The sequence below is a fragment of the Peromyscus maniculatus genome, chromosome 23, assembly GCF_049852395.1.
Source record: "Peromyscus maniculatus bairdii isolate BWxNUB_F1_BW_parent chromosome 23, HU_Pman_BW_mat_3.1, whole genome shotgun sequence".
NCBI lineage: Eukaryota > Metazoa > Chordata > Mammalia > Rodentia > Cricetidae > Peromyscus > Peromyscus maniculatus.
The window spans coordinates 2,499,386-2,515,328 of NC_134874.1; the positions used below are offsets into that span (position 1 = coordinate 2,499,386).

Here is a 15,943-nt window from a genome sequence, read left to right on the forward strand (position 1 = left end):
ACGTAGCCCAGGCTGATCATCATCCCTCAGTCTCCCAACTGCCAGGAATGCAATCTGGAGCTACCCTGCCTGGCTAGGTGGTGACTTCAAGGGCCTGTGGCAGGTGCCTTAGAGAGCCTGGATTCTGGTTGTGGCCTCAGAGACAAGCTACAAGAACTGTCTTTCTGCTCTCGCTCTGCAGGCTCTGGGCTGTGGTGTGGAACTCTCGGATGTCAGCTGCAGGCAGTTTCTGGACCGACTCATTGGATTCTTTCATTTCTGCATGGGCCCCGTCTCCCTGGCCTATGAGGTACAAGTGTGGATTGCCAGGGGCATTGGGCCCTTCAAGCGCAGCACTGCTGGGACCAGGCCTTCCTTGAGCCTGACACCTGTATTACGTGGTGCCGTGTGACAAGGTGGCACACCCTAGAGCCCCTTGGCGATGCCTGTGTCCTCATGTGTCTGCTCTCCCCTCCTCTGTGGGTTGGTGCCCCTTTCTTCAGGATGGTCATTGGAGTGAGAGCTAAGACATGTGTGGCCGGGATGGGATGAGACAGGCCTGTCCACCCTGCTGTCTTCCTGTTGGGAAGTCCCCTGCAGAAAGTAGCAACCCTTACTGAAGAGCCCGTGCCCGACCTCAGGCGCTGAGTCCCTCTGTCTTTATCTCAGAACCGTGCTCAGGAGGAGCTGAGCTTGCAGTGGGACTCTGTCATCACCCAGGTCCTCAGGAGCACCAGTGAGTCCCACAGGATCTTCAACGCCCTCTGGAATCTGGACCACAGCAAAGTAAGGCTGCTGCCCTCCTCTTCACTGCCCGAATGGCATGGGGCTGTGGGTGTGGGCTGCTGGCACGGGGCTGTGGGTGTGCAGGACACCTGCGGCAGGCTGTGAGTGTGCGGGACACCTGCAGCAGGGCATGCAGCTGGAGAAGTGAGAGGACACGTGTTCTCCAGCAGTTTCCAGGCTGCTGCGGGGGTGAGGCAGGCTGCTGCCTCTCAGACCTTCTGAAGGCCAGTGAGGCTGCACCAACAGGCACCAGATAAATCTCACTGAATGGAGTGTCACCATCGCCTCTGAACTCTCCACACCCGGCATGGCTTCAGTGATTCCATCAAAGTGCCTGGAGCGCATTTGAACTCATCTGCATCTGAGAGAGGCAGGAAGGTCCTCTCTCTGTGAACCATTCCGTTTCCCACTCACACTCACCTACTGAGCGCGGGCTGCCATGTGGCTGGCCTGGGTGCCTGTGCCTCTCAGATCTGGCCCTTTCCTCTCCCTGCTGAAGAAAGTAGCTGGGACCACTCCGCATTTCCAGAGCCCACTGTGCTGGGCATGGGCTAGGTTTTCCCACTCGTGTGGACAACTTGGAAGGCCAGTTGGTACTGAACACAGTCTGGGGCTGTGAGAGTGAGGTCGCCCTGTGTGTGTCCGGCCTCTCTTCTCCTGACCGCCTGGCTCACATCAGTGCTGGCAGCCAGGCAGGGAGCCAGAAGGCTGCAGTGTCTGGGCGGTTCTTTGTGGTTGAGCAGCTGATTCCTTACAAGAACTGTGGGCTGGCTGTGGGCTGTGATCCCCTCAGCTGGTCTGTGAAGCCCACGTCACTGTTGCCCCAGACACTTGTAAGCATGCTGATGGGCGCATGTCTCGTTTCCCCCAGGTGGAGCCTCTGCTGCTGCTGAAGGCAGCCCTCATCTTACAGACCTGCCAGCGCTCGCCCCATGTCCTCGCTGGCTGCATCCTCTATAAAGGACTGTGAGTTGTGCTCCCTGTGTCCCCAGTGGGCTCCCCTCACTGGACCCGCTAGTTCCAGATCAGTGTCTGTAGTGGTTTAACAAAGGCCAGGTCATGTAGATTGGCCGAGGGTGCATCACCGTGCCACTGGGAACTGCTCAGGAAAGGGACATTTGCCTCTGGGTATGCGCGCGCACACACACACACACACACACACACACACACACACACACACACACGCACACACACGCAGACAACACACACGATAAATGTCTAAAAAATGTAAAAATAGTGTTTGTTTTCTCACTCATTTTCTATCTCACATATATAATACATGTAAGCACATGTGTAATAAGTACCTGCACACACTTTATTTTGAGACAGTATCTAACCGTGTAGCCCTGGCTGTCCTGGAATTTTCCATGTAGACCAGGCCAGCTCTGAACTCCCAAAGATCAGTTGTCTCTGCCTCCCAAGTGCTGAGACTGAAAGCACGTACCGTTATGCCCAGCCCTCTCTTGTCCCAGCTGCACAGAGAGTAGAGGCCCCTCTGCCTTGCTCTCAGCTGTCCCTGTGGCCGGCAGTGTGGAAGAAGTGCCACGCTGTGCCCCTGTACAAAGCCCCATACCGATGCCCTCTGCTCTCTGTGCCGTGGGACACAGCACTGAGGTCTTGGCGTGTGCAGTGGAGGCACTTTCGCTCCTGCTGGTGTAGACAGAGCCCAGGCTGGCCTAGAGCTCAGGGAGGAGCGACCTGACCTGCAGCTGCACCCTCAGCTGCCTGCCCTCTGAAAGGCTGGCTACCTTTGTGCTCCAAATGGTTGGCTCAGGGACTCCCTTCCAGTGCTCACAGGGGGCTTACCTGTGTTTTTAACACGCCTACTGTCTTCTGACACCTCATCCCTGCCTGATTGGAGAGCTTACATTTTGACTCTCCGTGGGGCCTGCAGAACGGAGAGCCCTTCACCGAGGATCTACTAGATGAAACTTCAGCCAGCCACATCCCCAGGATCCTCTACCTCCAGGGACCTGGTGTCTCTGGAGCTGAGAGGCCCCAGCACTTCTTTTCATGGCATTCTTGTCCCTGTGTCTTACCCTCAGGATTGTGAATTCCCAGCTCCCTCCTTCCCTCACCGCCAAGGTCCTGCTTCATCAGACTGTCCCTGCAGACCAGGTAGAGTACAGCCTGCGACCTGGTGGGAGGTGACCCAGAACAGCTGCCATCCAGCTGTGGGGGGCTGGCGCCACGTGGCGGACAGGTCTAGGGCACTTGTTTCCTTGACTGTCACAACTCTTCATCCATTGGTGTGGTGAAGGAGTAAAGCAAGGGTGAACGCCAGCATGTGCCCTGTGTGTGTGTGTGGGGGGGGGGGGCTTGGGCACTGGTTCTTCCAGGCCCAGCAGAGCTGCGTGCATTCAGCTCTCCACTAGCCTAGTGTTGATAACAGAGGGCACACTGGAAAGAATGTATGCTTAAATTAGCAGGAAAACCGCTGGCCATGGTGCTGTGTGCCTCTCGGGCCAGCCCTGGGAAGCTGAGGCAGGACAGTCATGAGCTCCCGTGGGCTACATACTGAGATTCTGTCTCTAAAACTAGAGGAAAAGAAGAAGAAACAGGAGGGAAGGGCGGAGGGAGACACTGAGCTTCGCGTGCATTCATTGTGTGTGTGTGTGTGTGTGTGTGTGTGTGTGTGTGTGTGTGTGTGTGTGTGTGAAGAACAAAACTGTCCACAGGCAGGTGGCATGGTGGTACACACTCCAGAGGCAGAGGCAGGTGGCTCTGTGTGAGTTTGAGTCCAGCCTGGTCTACAAAGCGAGTCCCAGGACAGCGAGGGCTGCACAGTGAGAACCTGTTTAGGGACGGGAGAAGATGGCCCAGACAGCCCCGTAGCTCCACCGCTTCACCAGGCAGTTCCTGTCTAGTCTCTCTCCCTCTTTCTCTCTCGGTTGTTTTGTTTGTTTGGATTTTGGAGATGGGGTTCCCATTGGATAGCCTGGTCTACATAGAGAGTTGAACTTCTGATCCATCTGCCTCACCTCCCCAGGGCTGGGGTCCCAGGATGCCCCACCAGCCCGGCTTGTTTCGGGGAGCTTTTGTTTCAGATGCGTCACTGGCCTCTCTCTCACCGTGAGAGTGAGAGTGCGTCGACATTCGGAGCCTGGTGGGCTCTGGCTGCCTGTGGGGTGCGCGTCTGGAGGGCTGCCCTCACTGTCAGCGGTTTGTGCTTTCAGACGCCCTTGCCCCTCAGCTTCTGGGATTCCATCCTGAGGAAAGGCAGCGCTCTAGCCTGCTAGTGAAGGGGGAGCTGAGGGCGCTGATGCTGCCACACGCGAGCAGTCGCGTTGAGCTGTTCTCCAGTGCAGCAGCCAGGGTCCGTGGTTGGGACAGAGGCTCACAGCCCCTAAGGCCGGGAACCTGTCCCCTCTCGCCTGTACTGAGGAACTGCTAGCGGCTGCTCTGTGGCTGAGGGCCAGGTGATGTGCACGAGCTGCTGCAGACTTCCCCAGGTCTTAGCCAGAGATTTTACAGTGAGTGCAATCACTTACACTGTTTTAAGTGAAAATACTGAATTTTATTTAATGTGTCAAAGTAGTAAAAGACATTGACTTAAAGAGGAAGTTCCCAAGTATTAACAGGATTGTAAGCTTGAGAGAGAGAGAGAGAGAGAGAGAGAGAGAGAGAGAGAGAGAGAGAGAGAGAGAGAGAGAGAGAGAATATTAATTGTCTGTTTGTTTATTGCTGCTGGGGATCGGAGCCCAGGGTCTTGAGCTTTGCCCCTGGGCTGCATATATTCCAGCCTCTGTGGCTGCACTCTAGACTTGGTTCCCAAAGGCGGACTCCAGTGGGGAATCCTTGCTTTGGTCCTTCATGGGGGACACTTAACAGTTTGGAGCTGCCGCTTTGAAGCCGAGTGGGCCCAGTTCTTGCCTCCTCCTGGCCTCTGAGGAGCAAGTGGCCCTGCTCCATCTGCTGGGCTCTTGGCACAGGGTCACACCAGCTCTCTGGGCTTGGCTGAGTCCTGTGAGCAGATGGTGCCATGAATTCCTAGTGGTTGTCAAGAGGAGAACGTGGTGCCTGGCACCAACCTGTGTGTATGTTTGTTTCAGGGACTTCCTGGAGCAGGGGCTGCCCCACAGGATGCAGGTATGTGGTGTGGGACAGTGGTATCCGCCTTCATGCCGGGATGAGCCCCCTGTGTGGATTTCCTCTGCTCAGAGAGCAGATGGGCCTAGTACAGTTATAAGACAGTTACCCTTTGGCACCCCGATTTCCAAGGTCATGTTTGGGGCATGCCCTGCTTTGTCTCCATTCTGTGACGTGGTTTGGACGTGTGTGGGGTGTGGTGATGGAGAGAGGAAGAAAATTGGTGGCTGCTAACTCCTCCAGGATGGAGTGGCTTCCCCAAGAGGCTCTGCCTCATTCTAAAGCTTTGCTGGGTCCTTGGCCAGCTGAAAGCCGTTTCTCCCAACAGCTTGTCTGATGTCTCCCTTCTCCACACCGCAGTGAAGTTGCCACGCTCGTCTTTCCTTGCTGCTCACAGCATCTAGGCTGCAGCTCTGGGGCTTTGGGCTGAGGGAGCCACCCCGGTCTGAGCCAGGTGTGGTGTGAGGTGTGTGCGTGCCGGGGAGCCCCGCCCATGTTGTGTTTATCTGCAGGAAGGGCATTGCCGCCTAACGTGCAGATCACCCCGGTTTTCCTGAGTGAGGAGGAAATCGCTGCCCTCCACGAGTTCCCAGTGGAGCAGGGGACCAGGTAGGTGGGGTGCTCCTCCTGTGGCGTGTGTGCTCCCCACTGCATCCTCCACTGGTCCCAGGTGTCCTAGCTTCGGGGGATGCAGCAGACTCGGGGTGACACCCAGTGTGGAGCCGCTCTCAGGAGACCTTTAGTTGTGGTGACGTGGCCACCTCTGGTCAGTGATCGTGACCTCATTGTGACAAGCCCTCACCAGCCAGTGCCTTTCTTTACTTTTGTGTTTGACCGCGGTGGCATCTGGAGCTCTGTGGGCGCAGATGGCTACTTGTCACTGGTGCCTGTGCCTTTCGGGGGATCGGAGCCCCAGTGTCCCCATGGAAGCCTTTGTCCTGTACTCCACTGATGTGACGTCTCCTTTGTTTGCCAGACTCCGGGAAAGTTCATCTCAGAACCCTCCCGGGGATCGAAGCACCCCTCCCCAGACAGAAGATGCCACTAGGCGTGTGGCATCTGTGGCCTGGACATCAGCCGCCATTGTGGAGCCCACACCTCATGATGGAGCATGGCTGAATGGCAGGGGGGCAGATGGACACTTGCTTGGGCAGGAGCAGGAGCAGGCTGCAGCTGCAGGACTGTGCACCACTGCCTGTGGCCAGGGTTCTGGCATCAGCAGCAGGCTGCAGCAGGAGCTGGGTTTTTCCCAAGAGGCACTGGACTTATCTGAAATCCACATCTCTGAGGCTCAGGAAGCCTCCCCACCCACGCCTGCCCTAGGCGATCCAGAAGCTGTCATCACCAGCCACCAGGCCCCCACTCTGCCTGAAGACACAGCAGTGTGCCGCTGCCTGGACCCTTCCCCTCTGGAGAGGCCCCCCGAGAGCGGAGGGCTGGAGTGGCTTGCAGACCTTCCCATCACCAACGGCCAAACCCAAGTTCCTGGCACAGACCCTCTCCCCAGAAGAAGCAGTAGGCCTGTGGTGCTTCCTCCGCAGGGTCCTGTGGGAGCAGAGCCCGGTACGGAGCAGTGTGGGGGTGGAAGCCGAGAGAGCCACGGAGGCCCAGCGTGCACTTTGCACTCACCCGACTCTCAGGGCCCTGGCATCTCTGCAGACAGAAGTGGCTTCAGGCCGTCCCCAGCTGGGCCCCATGCAGGGCTCTGGCCTATGAACCTATACATCCACAGTGTGAATGGCCTGGTCCTGTCCCTGCTGGCTGAGGAGCCTCTTCTCAGAGACATGGCAGCCATCGAGGAGGTGGTGAGTGTCCCCGGCTCCCCTGTACCCTCATCTTCCTCCTAGGAGCGTGCATCGGCCAGCCCCCTGGAAAGAACCCCCCAGTGTGTGTAGTGAGGCTGAGGGTAGTGCCCACTTCTGTGAGGTTTTCGGGGTGTGTAAGAGAGAGCCACACATGCATCATAGCGCCAGCAGACAGATGTCAGGCTCTTCCTTTTCTGCCTCTCTGGGAGCACTCCTTTCTGCTCCCCGGAGTCTGGGAGCACTCCTTTCTGCTCCCCGGAGTCTGGGAGCACTCCTTTCTGCTCCCCGGAGTCTGGGAGCACGGGTGTTGGGGAAGGAAGAGCTGAGCAGAGTGTCTTGCACACAGCCCCCTCCTCAGTGCCTTGTTTCCTTCTCAGTGGCCTGCAGTGGTGTTGGGCTTCCCACCCTGAGGTGGTGAGGTCATGCAGGCAAGGCTGAGCTGCCCGGCTCCTGGCTCAGCTCCTAGCTGAGGTAGCACGGCGCTGTCACCAGCACATGACAGCCTGGGTGGGGTTGGGGGTCCCAGGAACCCCACATTTTCTTCCTAGGCCAGGCTCACATGGTGACTTGGTGGCTTCACAAAGCACGCTTGAGATCCAAACTGGCTGCGGAGGGCTCTCTTTGAATAGCCATCCCTTCCTGAAGCAGTGAACTGAGCTCTAGGGTCCAGGCCCACGCTGGCAAGAGAGTTGCTATGGTAACAACATTGCTGTGGTTGGCAGGAAGAACAGTTGCTGCAGGGCAAATGGTGTTCTGGGGCTCGACTTGTTTTTCTTCTTAAATCCACATTATTCTGAGGCCGTCTCATTGACATGCATGCCTTGCGGCCCTCCACTGAGGAGCCAGTCACCTTGGAGCGCCAGGCAGGCTGCTGGGCAGCTTCTCTGTAAGCTACCTGACTTTTCTGTCTCCTTCCACAGACCCTGCACACAGCCCCGAGCTGAGGCTTGTTGCCTGTGTCCTCATTTAGCAGAGCTGTGGGTGGCTGTGTTCACCTCTGCTTTAGGCCAGCGAAGGGTCCTGGCTGCGGCTCCATGCAGGGCAACTCTGTGCCTTGGCTTCCCCCAGTTCTTACTGTGTATGCGGAGCCTCAAGAGTGTTTGCTTCGAAGGCCCTGGTGTTTGAAGGCAGCCCCTGACCCTCTGAAGAGACCCAGCCAGGCTGCCTTGGGGAGGGGTGGTCTGCATGATTGTATGCTCAGCTGGCTTGCTGTGCTAGCCAAGCGGAGGGCGGTTCCGGAAGGCAGACACTGCAGCTCCTGTCCTGGGAGGAAAAGAGCCTCGTGAGGTGGAGGCCCCGAGCTCCCGGTGATTCTCACTGCTCACTTCCAACCTGATAGGTTGGAAGATGAGCGGAGAGTGCCCTGCCCTCTGCAGCCTCTGCTGTGTGGAGACATTTGTTGTAACCACAGCCTCCAGCTTGCCCGCAGAGTAGGGTTGGTGCTGCTAGGCCCAGGAAGTGGGGTGCAGGGTAAGGGAGACCAAGCTGGTGGTGCTGTCTACACCGGGGAGCTGCTGACTTTGAGCGGTGTGCTGATGTGAGGGAGTGGACTTGAGCCAGACAGACCCCAGTCGGCTTGATAGGGGAGGCTTGTTACCGTCTCTGTCTTAAATAGAGTAGACTTGAGAAGAAAATGCTCCACCTGGTCTCTGCAGCGTGGTCCCGCAGGCTAGCCAGCCAGAGGGTGCACAGCCTCTGGAGAGGCTCTGTCCGCACGGAGGAGGCTGGGCAGTGGGGGGGGGGGGGGGGAGGGGGGGAGGCTCCTGAGCCAGAGCGCTGTGCTGTCAAGGGGAAGTGCGGGAGGCCCCCAGCAGGGGGCAGCCTAGTGTTCCAGAGCCTGGTTTTCAGCTCTGCACCCACCATATTCCCATGGGCCTTCAGTTGCAGGGAGCCTATGAATTACTGCTGCATTAGGCCATGCACAAGGGCATGGGGGGGGGTTGGGTCAGAGGCAAGGCCTGCTTAAAGTCAGGGTGGGAGCACTTGGTGAGATACCCAATGGAAAAGCTTCCCATCTCAGCCACTTGGGCTACACACACTGCTCCCCCAGCCCACAGTGCTCCATCGCCTGCCCTCGGCTGTGGTGTGGACTGAAGCCAGAGCCCTGTGTCTCCTTGGGCCATTCTGAGATCATGCTGCATAACCAGTCAGAGAGCTTTTTATTCAGGGACTCAGAAGGCCGATGTTTTCAGCTTTGCAAACTCCACAGCCTTGTGTGGTTCAAAACCAGGCAGTGTATGTGGTTGTGACCTTCCGTGACCACCCTGTAGACTTCTCACAATACTGTACAAATGCAGACAATGCTGTAACGTACAAAACTGTCCTCAGGTGCTAGGCTGTACAGAGGCAGGTCACTTGGATTAACCAGGCCCCTGCACCCGTGACAGCACTTAGTCATCAGAGAAGTCTCCTCCATATTGTATCACATATCTTCTGAGCGTTTATGGCTAAGCAGCTCTATCTTGACTGCAAGCCGGGCAGAAAATTTTGGAAGTAGAGCCTAATACATTTAGAGAGAACAGGATTTAGTTGGCTCACTCTCTGGTCCAGGTTTCCCTATCTCTTGCTAGCAGCTTGAGGGGTGGATGTTATCACGTCCCTAAGATCCAGAAGGTGTAGTGCAGCTCCATGGCGAGCTCCCCTGGGTGTCCAGTGCCCACCCCAGCTCCATGGCGAGCTCCTCTGGGTGTCCAGTGCCCACCCCAGCTCCATGACGAGCTCCCTTGGGTGTCTAGTGCCCCCCTCCAGCTCCATGATGAGCTCCCTTGGGTGTCTAGTGCCCCCCCCAGCTCCATGGCGAGCTCCCCTGGGTGTCCAGTGCCCACCCCAGCTCCATGACGAGCTCCCTTGGGTGTCTAGTGCCCCCCTCCAGCTCCATGATGAGCTCCCTTGGGTGTCTAGTGCCCCCTCCAGCTCCATGGTGAGCTCCCCTGGGTGTCCAGTGCCCCCTTTGCTCCATGGCGAGCTCCCCTGGGTGTCCTTGTGTCACCCACTGCCACCCCCCCACCCCTGCCCGGCACACACAACTTTGTGGCCTGGGCCTGTTGTGTCTGCTAACCCTGTCCTGGTGAGTGTGCCGGCCGTCGGGGCAGAGGTAGCTCTGCACACACCTGCTTTCCTCAGCTGCACACTGGGAGGCCAGGGTTGAAGTGCTGGGCACTGACTGTGTGTCCATTGACTCGTTCGTGGGATCTGTCCCACACTGTTTACCTGCGGGGACAGTGTGGGCTCATTCCTCCAGGCTCTCAGAGCCACTGAGCACAGGCCACTGGATGGCATTCCTCCGTCCTTGTAGAACTGCACGTTCTTCACGGGAAAGATTAACTCCTGATGAACTTGATCCAGGCCGTGTAGGAAACACTGGGAGCACAGTAGGGCGCCAGTATTGTTAAAGCCAATGGTCCCAGAGCAGGAGAGATGGCTCAGAGGTGAAGAGCACTCGCTGCCCTTCAGAGGACCTTCCGGGGGACCCGAGTTCAGATCCTAGCGCCCATATCAGGCAGCTCACAACTACCTGGAACTCCAGCTCCAGGGCATCTAATGCCTTCCTCTGGCCTCTGCACACATAAGGCAGATAAATTAAAAATAAGTAAATATTGAAAGAAAACAAGATGGATAGTTCCCTAGGGCTTCTGGGAAGCCACAGCTAGGCTGCCTCCCCTGGGTGGTGACATCGTGGGTAATTTTTCTTTTCTTTTCCCCTTTTTCTTCTTCCTCCTTTTTCTTTTCTTCCTTTCTTCTACCCATGGTGGCCTCAAATTTGTGACCCTCCCATGTCAGCCTCCTGAGTGCTGGGCTCTGGGTTAGTGCTACCTTGCCTCACGCTTCCTAACTTAGAGGCCGCTCATTTTATCACCACACAGTGTGACCCTTCATTTACAAATATTAGACCATGGGGCTGGAGAGATGACTTAGCAGTTAAGAGTTGGTTCTTGTTCAGGGGACCTGAGTTCAGGGCTAGCACCCACCCTGGACAGCTCACCATTGCCTGTACACCTGCTCAAGGGATGGGACACCTCTTGTGAGCTCCACACGCACTCACTTAACACGGCACACACATACACACACACACAAAGGAAAATATATGTATATATGAACATAAGGGGCTGGGGGTGGTACACACTTATAATCCAAGATCCAGGAGGCAGATGCGGGAGGCTTTCCACAGGTTCGAGGCCAGCCTGGTCTCAGTGAGTTCCAGGCCAGTTGGGGCTGCATAGGGAAGCCCTGTCTCAAACAAGCAAAAGGAGCGTGTGAGTGGAACTTGATGCTTCAGGTGGAGGCACTGGCTGTTTTTGCTGAGTCTGATGACCACAGAGGCTTTGTCTAGGTGCTTGCTTCTTAACCGAGTCTGCCAGCCTGTGACCCACTCCTGGTCCCTCTGCAGTACCACAGCAGCCTGGCATCCCTGAATGGGCTGGAAGTCCACCTGAAGGAGACACTACCCAGAGACGAGGCTAGCCTCACAAGCAACACATACAACTTTGTGCATTATGACCGAATCCAGAGCGTGCTCACAGGTAAGGGACAGGTACAGGGAACCCAGCTCTACAGGGGTGGGGGGAGAACCCAGCCCCAGTCATGGCAATGCAGCAGGGCACAGCCCTCTGGCCACAGCTAGGGCATAACCACTGAGCTCACTGGCCAATGCCCATTTGCTCCTTTTCAAGCTTGCTCTTTCCCCAGTGGGAACTTGGGAGTTTAAGCCTCTGTGGTAAGGTCGGCCCCAGGGCGGGAGTTGCTGTGGCTTGCAGCGGGCTGGCCATGCTCTCTCCCAGGCAGCAGCAGAGACCTGTTTGTCCCCAGGTCTCTCGCCTACACTCAGGCTTCAGTCTCGCTGCCCCCATGTCCAGGACTGGGCCCCAGGACTGGGGGAGGGCAGCCGCTCACCACCTCTGTCTCCTTCTGCCAGCCAACCTGCCGCTAGTGGCTGCTCCCCAGGACCGCCGCTTTCTGCAGGCCGTCAGCCTCATGCACTCCGACTTCACCCGGCTGCCGACGCTGTACGAGATGACCATCAGGTGAGCCTCCGAGCCCCTCACAGCAGCCTTGCCAGTCCTCGTCACCAAGTGGTGAGTGTGGGTGGTCCCTTGGGAGACCTTCCTCCCATGCATGCGCAGGTCGGGTTTCCCCGAGTCTTCCCTGCTCTAAACATGCAGGTTACACCAGTAGTATAACCCGAGGTCCCTGCTGTCACAGAGCACAGGGCTGCACCGTTCCTCAGGGCGGCCCGACAACACTGCAGGCTTCTAGTTACCAAGTGCTCACTGCAGAAACCTCAGAGGCGGACATTCCTGTGATGCCCATCCACACCAGAGCCAGCCTGTGTCTCCGTGTGTGGCGGTGCCCCAGGGCACTTTGGTCATAGTTTTCGTTCTCCGGCTGACACAGACGACACAGGGTCCCATTCCCTTCCCCGCTGTCACAGTACTTCCGCTTCCAGGTGTCGGTGCAGTCTGTGAACTATTCCTGAAACTAGATGTTTAAACAAGCCGTGTTCTTTCTCTCTGTGCTTTCTGAAGCTAGGTTTGGAAAGTCAGACATGGTAGAGGGCTGGAGGGAGAGCCTCCCCTGCCCCCTCCGTCAGCCCGTCGGCTCTTGGACCGGCTGTGCGAGCACACTCTCCCTTCATAGTGAGAAACGTGAGCATATGTGGGAGCAGTGATGTCCCAGGTCCCAGTCTCACGAAGCCGAGGGCCAGGGTTTGACTGCAGGCCTCCATGACTGAGGGGTGTGCTCTTTCCCATAGCTCCCACTAGGTGGGCGAAGACCATGGACTCAGTGGGAGCGCTCAGAGCCTCGGTGACGAACCCCCCTGTCCTGTCATTTGCCACACTGATGCCGCTGTCTGCCCTGGTGTCATCTGCTGCTGATGGCACAGTCTGTCCTCTCTAGCTGGCAGCCGAAGTGTGACTTACATCTGCAGCCACCGCTCTGGGACCTGGGTGGTGCTGGGTGTGTGGCTGCTGAGTGGGAGGTGGCGGCAGGCGAGCGTCGACATCTGCCCCGCCAGCTGCTGGTGGCCGCTGTGCTTCACCTTCCCGGAGCTGAGAGGGTTCAGGGTGGAGGAGAGCCCAAGGCATGCTGGGTGGGTTCTCACCACAGTGATGGGGGCACAGTGCCTTGGCACGTGCTAAGGAGTGCACCCAGACTCCTGTGGGCTCTGTAATAAGGCCAAGAGTTCCCTGCTTGCCAGCAGGAGGGTGGGCATTGCCACACAGATGGTTTCCCACCAGGCCACACCCCCTTTGAGCTCTGAGAGGAACGCCTCACAGGAGCTGAAGACCCCTGTGCCAGCCAGGTCCTGCAGGTGCCCAAGGCCTGGAGGTTCCCCTTCCCCATCCAGCAGGAGGCAGCTGAGGGAAGGAGCCGTAGCCTGACTGTTGCATGCTAGAATCAGGGAAACTGAGGCTTGTTAGGCTAAGGTCTCAAGACAGGAAGAATGAGGGGGCCAGAGTTGACCGGGTGGGTCCATTAACAAGTCAGAGTCTTTGGTCCTGCGCCTGGATGGGAAGATTTCCCCTGAGAGATGGGTTAAGACGAAGCTTGCCTAGCAAAGTGGAGGAGTTGGGGCAGCCGTCCTCAAAGTGGGGGAGCATCAGAGGGGATACTGGAGGTGGGTTTTTAAAGTGTGTGTGTGTGTGTGTGTGTGTGTGTGTGTGTGTGTGTGTGTGTGTGTATGTGATGTGCGCATATGTGTGTGCATGTCTGTATGTGTGCACATGTTTGCACGTGCACCGCAGTGTGCATGTGGGGTCGGAGGACAACGGAGGCTGTCAAGCATCCCTCTGGCCCTGCAGGGTGGATTTTTAAGGAGTTCTTATGAATATTTATGAGACTGGTAGCATATTCATGGAGTAAAGTAACCCTTTTTCTTCCCAAATTTCCCAGTTAGTGTATTTTTCCCGGGTCTGGGGGAAAGAGCATGGGGTGGGGGGATTAAATCCACAATGCAAATGATGCTGGCGTGGAGGGTGCCGGCCCTGGGGTGGTGTGCACGTGGGGTGTGGGAGAGTGTGCCCTGCGTCTGTGTCTGAGGGGCGGGGCTTCGAGGATGTGGAACAGAGTGCTGTCAGGAGCTTAGCTACCAAGAAGCAGCTGCAGTTTCCGTGGTTACCCCACACCCACCTTCCTGAATACCCACTGCAGGCCCTCATCTGCCTCTCTCTGTCCCTCTGTCAGCCTGTGGGTCCAGGTTTCCTCCTTCCTGTCACACCCCACTCCTCTGTCACCTTACCGTCATCAGAGTACAGCAGCACCAGCCACCCTCCTAAGCCCGGGCTCCTTGGCCGGTGGTGGAGCAGTCCCTCCTGCCATTGTGAGGGGGGGGGCATGAGCAGGGCTTTCGCTCTGCTGCTGTTGAACTGACAGCAGCCTCGGGGTCCGTTTCGTCAGTGACTGCAGACCCTGGCTGGAGCCACCTCGGGTCCGCCATGATCATCCCGGCCCCCGGTGAGCTGACAAGACAAGACAAGGCCGCTGTCACTCAGGCCTACAGCTCAAAGGGATTTTCTGAGCCTCGGCAGGCACTGGGTACTGGGGCGGCCAGCCAGGGCCCGCACTGGCTCCCCTGAGCTGTCGTCCTCTCTCCTCCCCAATAGGAACGCCTCCACAGCTGTGTACGCCTGCTGTAACCCTGCCCAGGAGACCTACTTCCAGCAGCTGGCGCCCACTGCCCGCAGCTCGGGCTTCCCGAACCCTCAGGACTGTGCCTTCAACCTCGCAGGCAAAGCCAAGCGGAAGCTTCTGAAGCACGGGGTAAACCTGCTGTGAGCTGCGCACAGCCCGTGTGCCACCTGGGCCCTGCAGCAGCCCCTCCGGACAGGGTCCCCAGTGCTGAGGTTGAGCAGGACCTTGCTCTTGAGTGGCAGCTTCGTGAGACCGAGAGGCTTGGGTTCTGCCATGCGTAAGTGACTTGACTGTATAAGGTGCAGAGCAGACTGCAGCCTCAAGGAATCTCAGCTGACAGTTGACTCAAGGTACCAATGGTGCTCTGCAACCTTGAGATGCTGAGTTTCAAAGTTTATGAAACAGATTCCCAAGGGCTCAAAAATAAAATGACCAAACTGAGTACTATGTGATTGACTAGCATTTCCATGACAGAGTGAAGGTCAGTGTGTGTGCTTTACCTGGGAGTGTGTACTTGCAGTTCCCTCCATGCCTCTGTTCCACCCTGAGGACTCTAAGTCGCTTCTGTTAGAGCACAGAGTGGGCATAGAATCCACATATACCGGCCTGTAGATTGAACTCATCTCAGGTGATTGACAGCACCAGCCTCCCAGACCTGCTGTGGAGGGATTTCTGTACCGTGTTGAGTCTGCATGGTAACAACGCGTGATTTCATTTCCCATATGTCCCTGGGCTCACAGGTATGGAACCCATGGGTCTGCAGAGCTGGCTGTGTGTTTTTCCCATGGACTGGACACACCAGTGTGCCTGTCTGCAGGGCTGTAAGGCACAGTGACCTGCAGCCTCTCCCTGAAGCCCCTCCCGCTACTGGCTGGCCAGAGACTGACCTCCCTGCCAGGAGGGTCTTGCTTTTGGCCAGACACAGCACAGTGATCTCTGCTCCTGAACAGTCCTGAAAAGAAATTCATTCCAGGTGGTTGCCAGCTCTCAAGAAACCTCTGATGAATTTACAGTTTGTTTCACAGCCGAGGGGCGCTGCGCACAGCACACTGTCCCTCCTGCCGACTGGTGCTCAAGACCTTCTGAGTCCTGGCCCTAACCTCTATGAGAGGACAGCCTAACTTGGGACTCGGGCTTGGAGGCATCCCATCTTCCTTCTGTGGCCTTGCTAACGACTGTGCCCCTGACCTCCCTCAGTCCTGTGTGACATGGCGCTGTCTGCAGACCATAACCTCCCCCACCCACCTTGGCAGGGTGGCCCTGAGCCCAGCTGTGCTCTGCACTCGAACCCTCGTTCTGAGAACCAGCGCCGTGGACAGCCATGCGCCTCCCCGTTAGGCTTCCCCCAAGTGCAGTTGTGACCAAAGGTGGCGTGAGCACCACTGAGTGGGAGGCCCTGGGTGCAGGGTCCCTTAAAATGTCCCCAGGAGTTTTCCTATAAACCAGGAACGTGTTCCGTCTTGAGCATGGACATATCAAGTGGTTAGTTTTGTGTGTATGTTGTGTGATACATGTGTGTGGAGGAAGACAGAGGACATGGGTATCCTGTCATCCCCCACCTTATTTGATACAGGGTCTCTCGCCAGAATGAGCTAAACTGCCTTGCCCCTCTGTGCTGGGGCTGTAGGCGCACACATAGCCACACTCAGCTCTTT

At 57.1% G+C, this 15,943-nt stretch overlaps 1 protein-coding gene across 9 annotated transcripts in view; it reads left to right on the forward strand.

The window, feature by feature from the left end:
• Hps4 (HPS4 biogenesis of lysosomal organelles complex 3 subunit 2) overlaps positions 1 to 14,729 on the forward strand; it is a 36,269-nt gene extending 21,540 nt beyond the window's left edge. For 6 of the 9 annotated variants that reach the window (XM_006984114.3, XM_076560408.1, XM_042268047.2 and 3 more), the window contains 10 exons: positions 182 to 289; positions 649 to 765; positions 1,637 to 1,731; positions 2,811 to 2,883; positions 4,818 to 4,854; positions 5,367 to 5,463; positions 5,831 to 6,659; positions 11,047 to 11,179; positions 11,572 to 11,680; positions 14,261 to 14,729. In XM_006984114.3, the coding sequence (XP_006984176.2) occupies positions 182 to 289; positions 649 to 765; positions 1,637 to 1,731; positions 2,811 to 2,883; positions 4,818 to 4,854; positions 5,367 to 5,463; positions 5,831 to 6,659; positions 11,047 to 11,179; positions 11,572 to 11,680; positions 14,261 to 14,432 (1,770 nt within the window). In that variant the 3' untranslated portion in view covers positions 14,433 to 14,729. Of the gene's footprint in view, positions 1 to 181; positions 290 to 648; positions 766 to 1,636; positions 1,732 to 2,810; positions 2,884 to 4,817; positions 4,855 to 5,366; positions 5,464 to 5,830; positions 6,660 to 11,046; positions 11,180 to 11,571; positions 11,732 to 14,260 lie in introns of all 9 variants that reach the window. The other 3 variants (XM_076560409.1, XM_042268049.2, XM_076560410.1) reach the window with 1 other exon arrangement.
• The last annotated feature ends 1,214 nt before the right edge of the window (positions 14,730 to 15,943 follow it).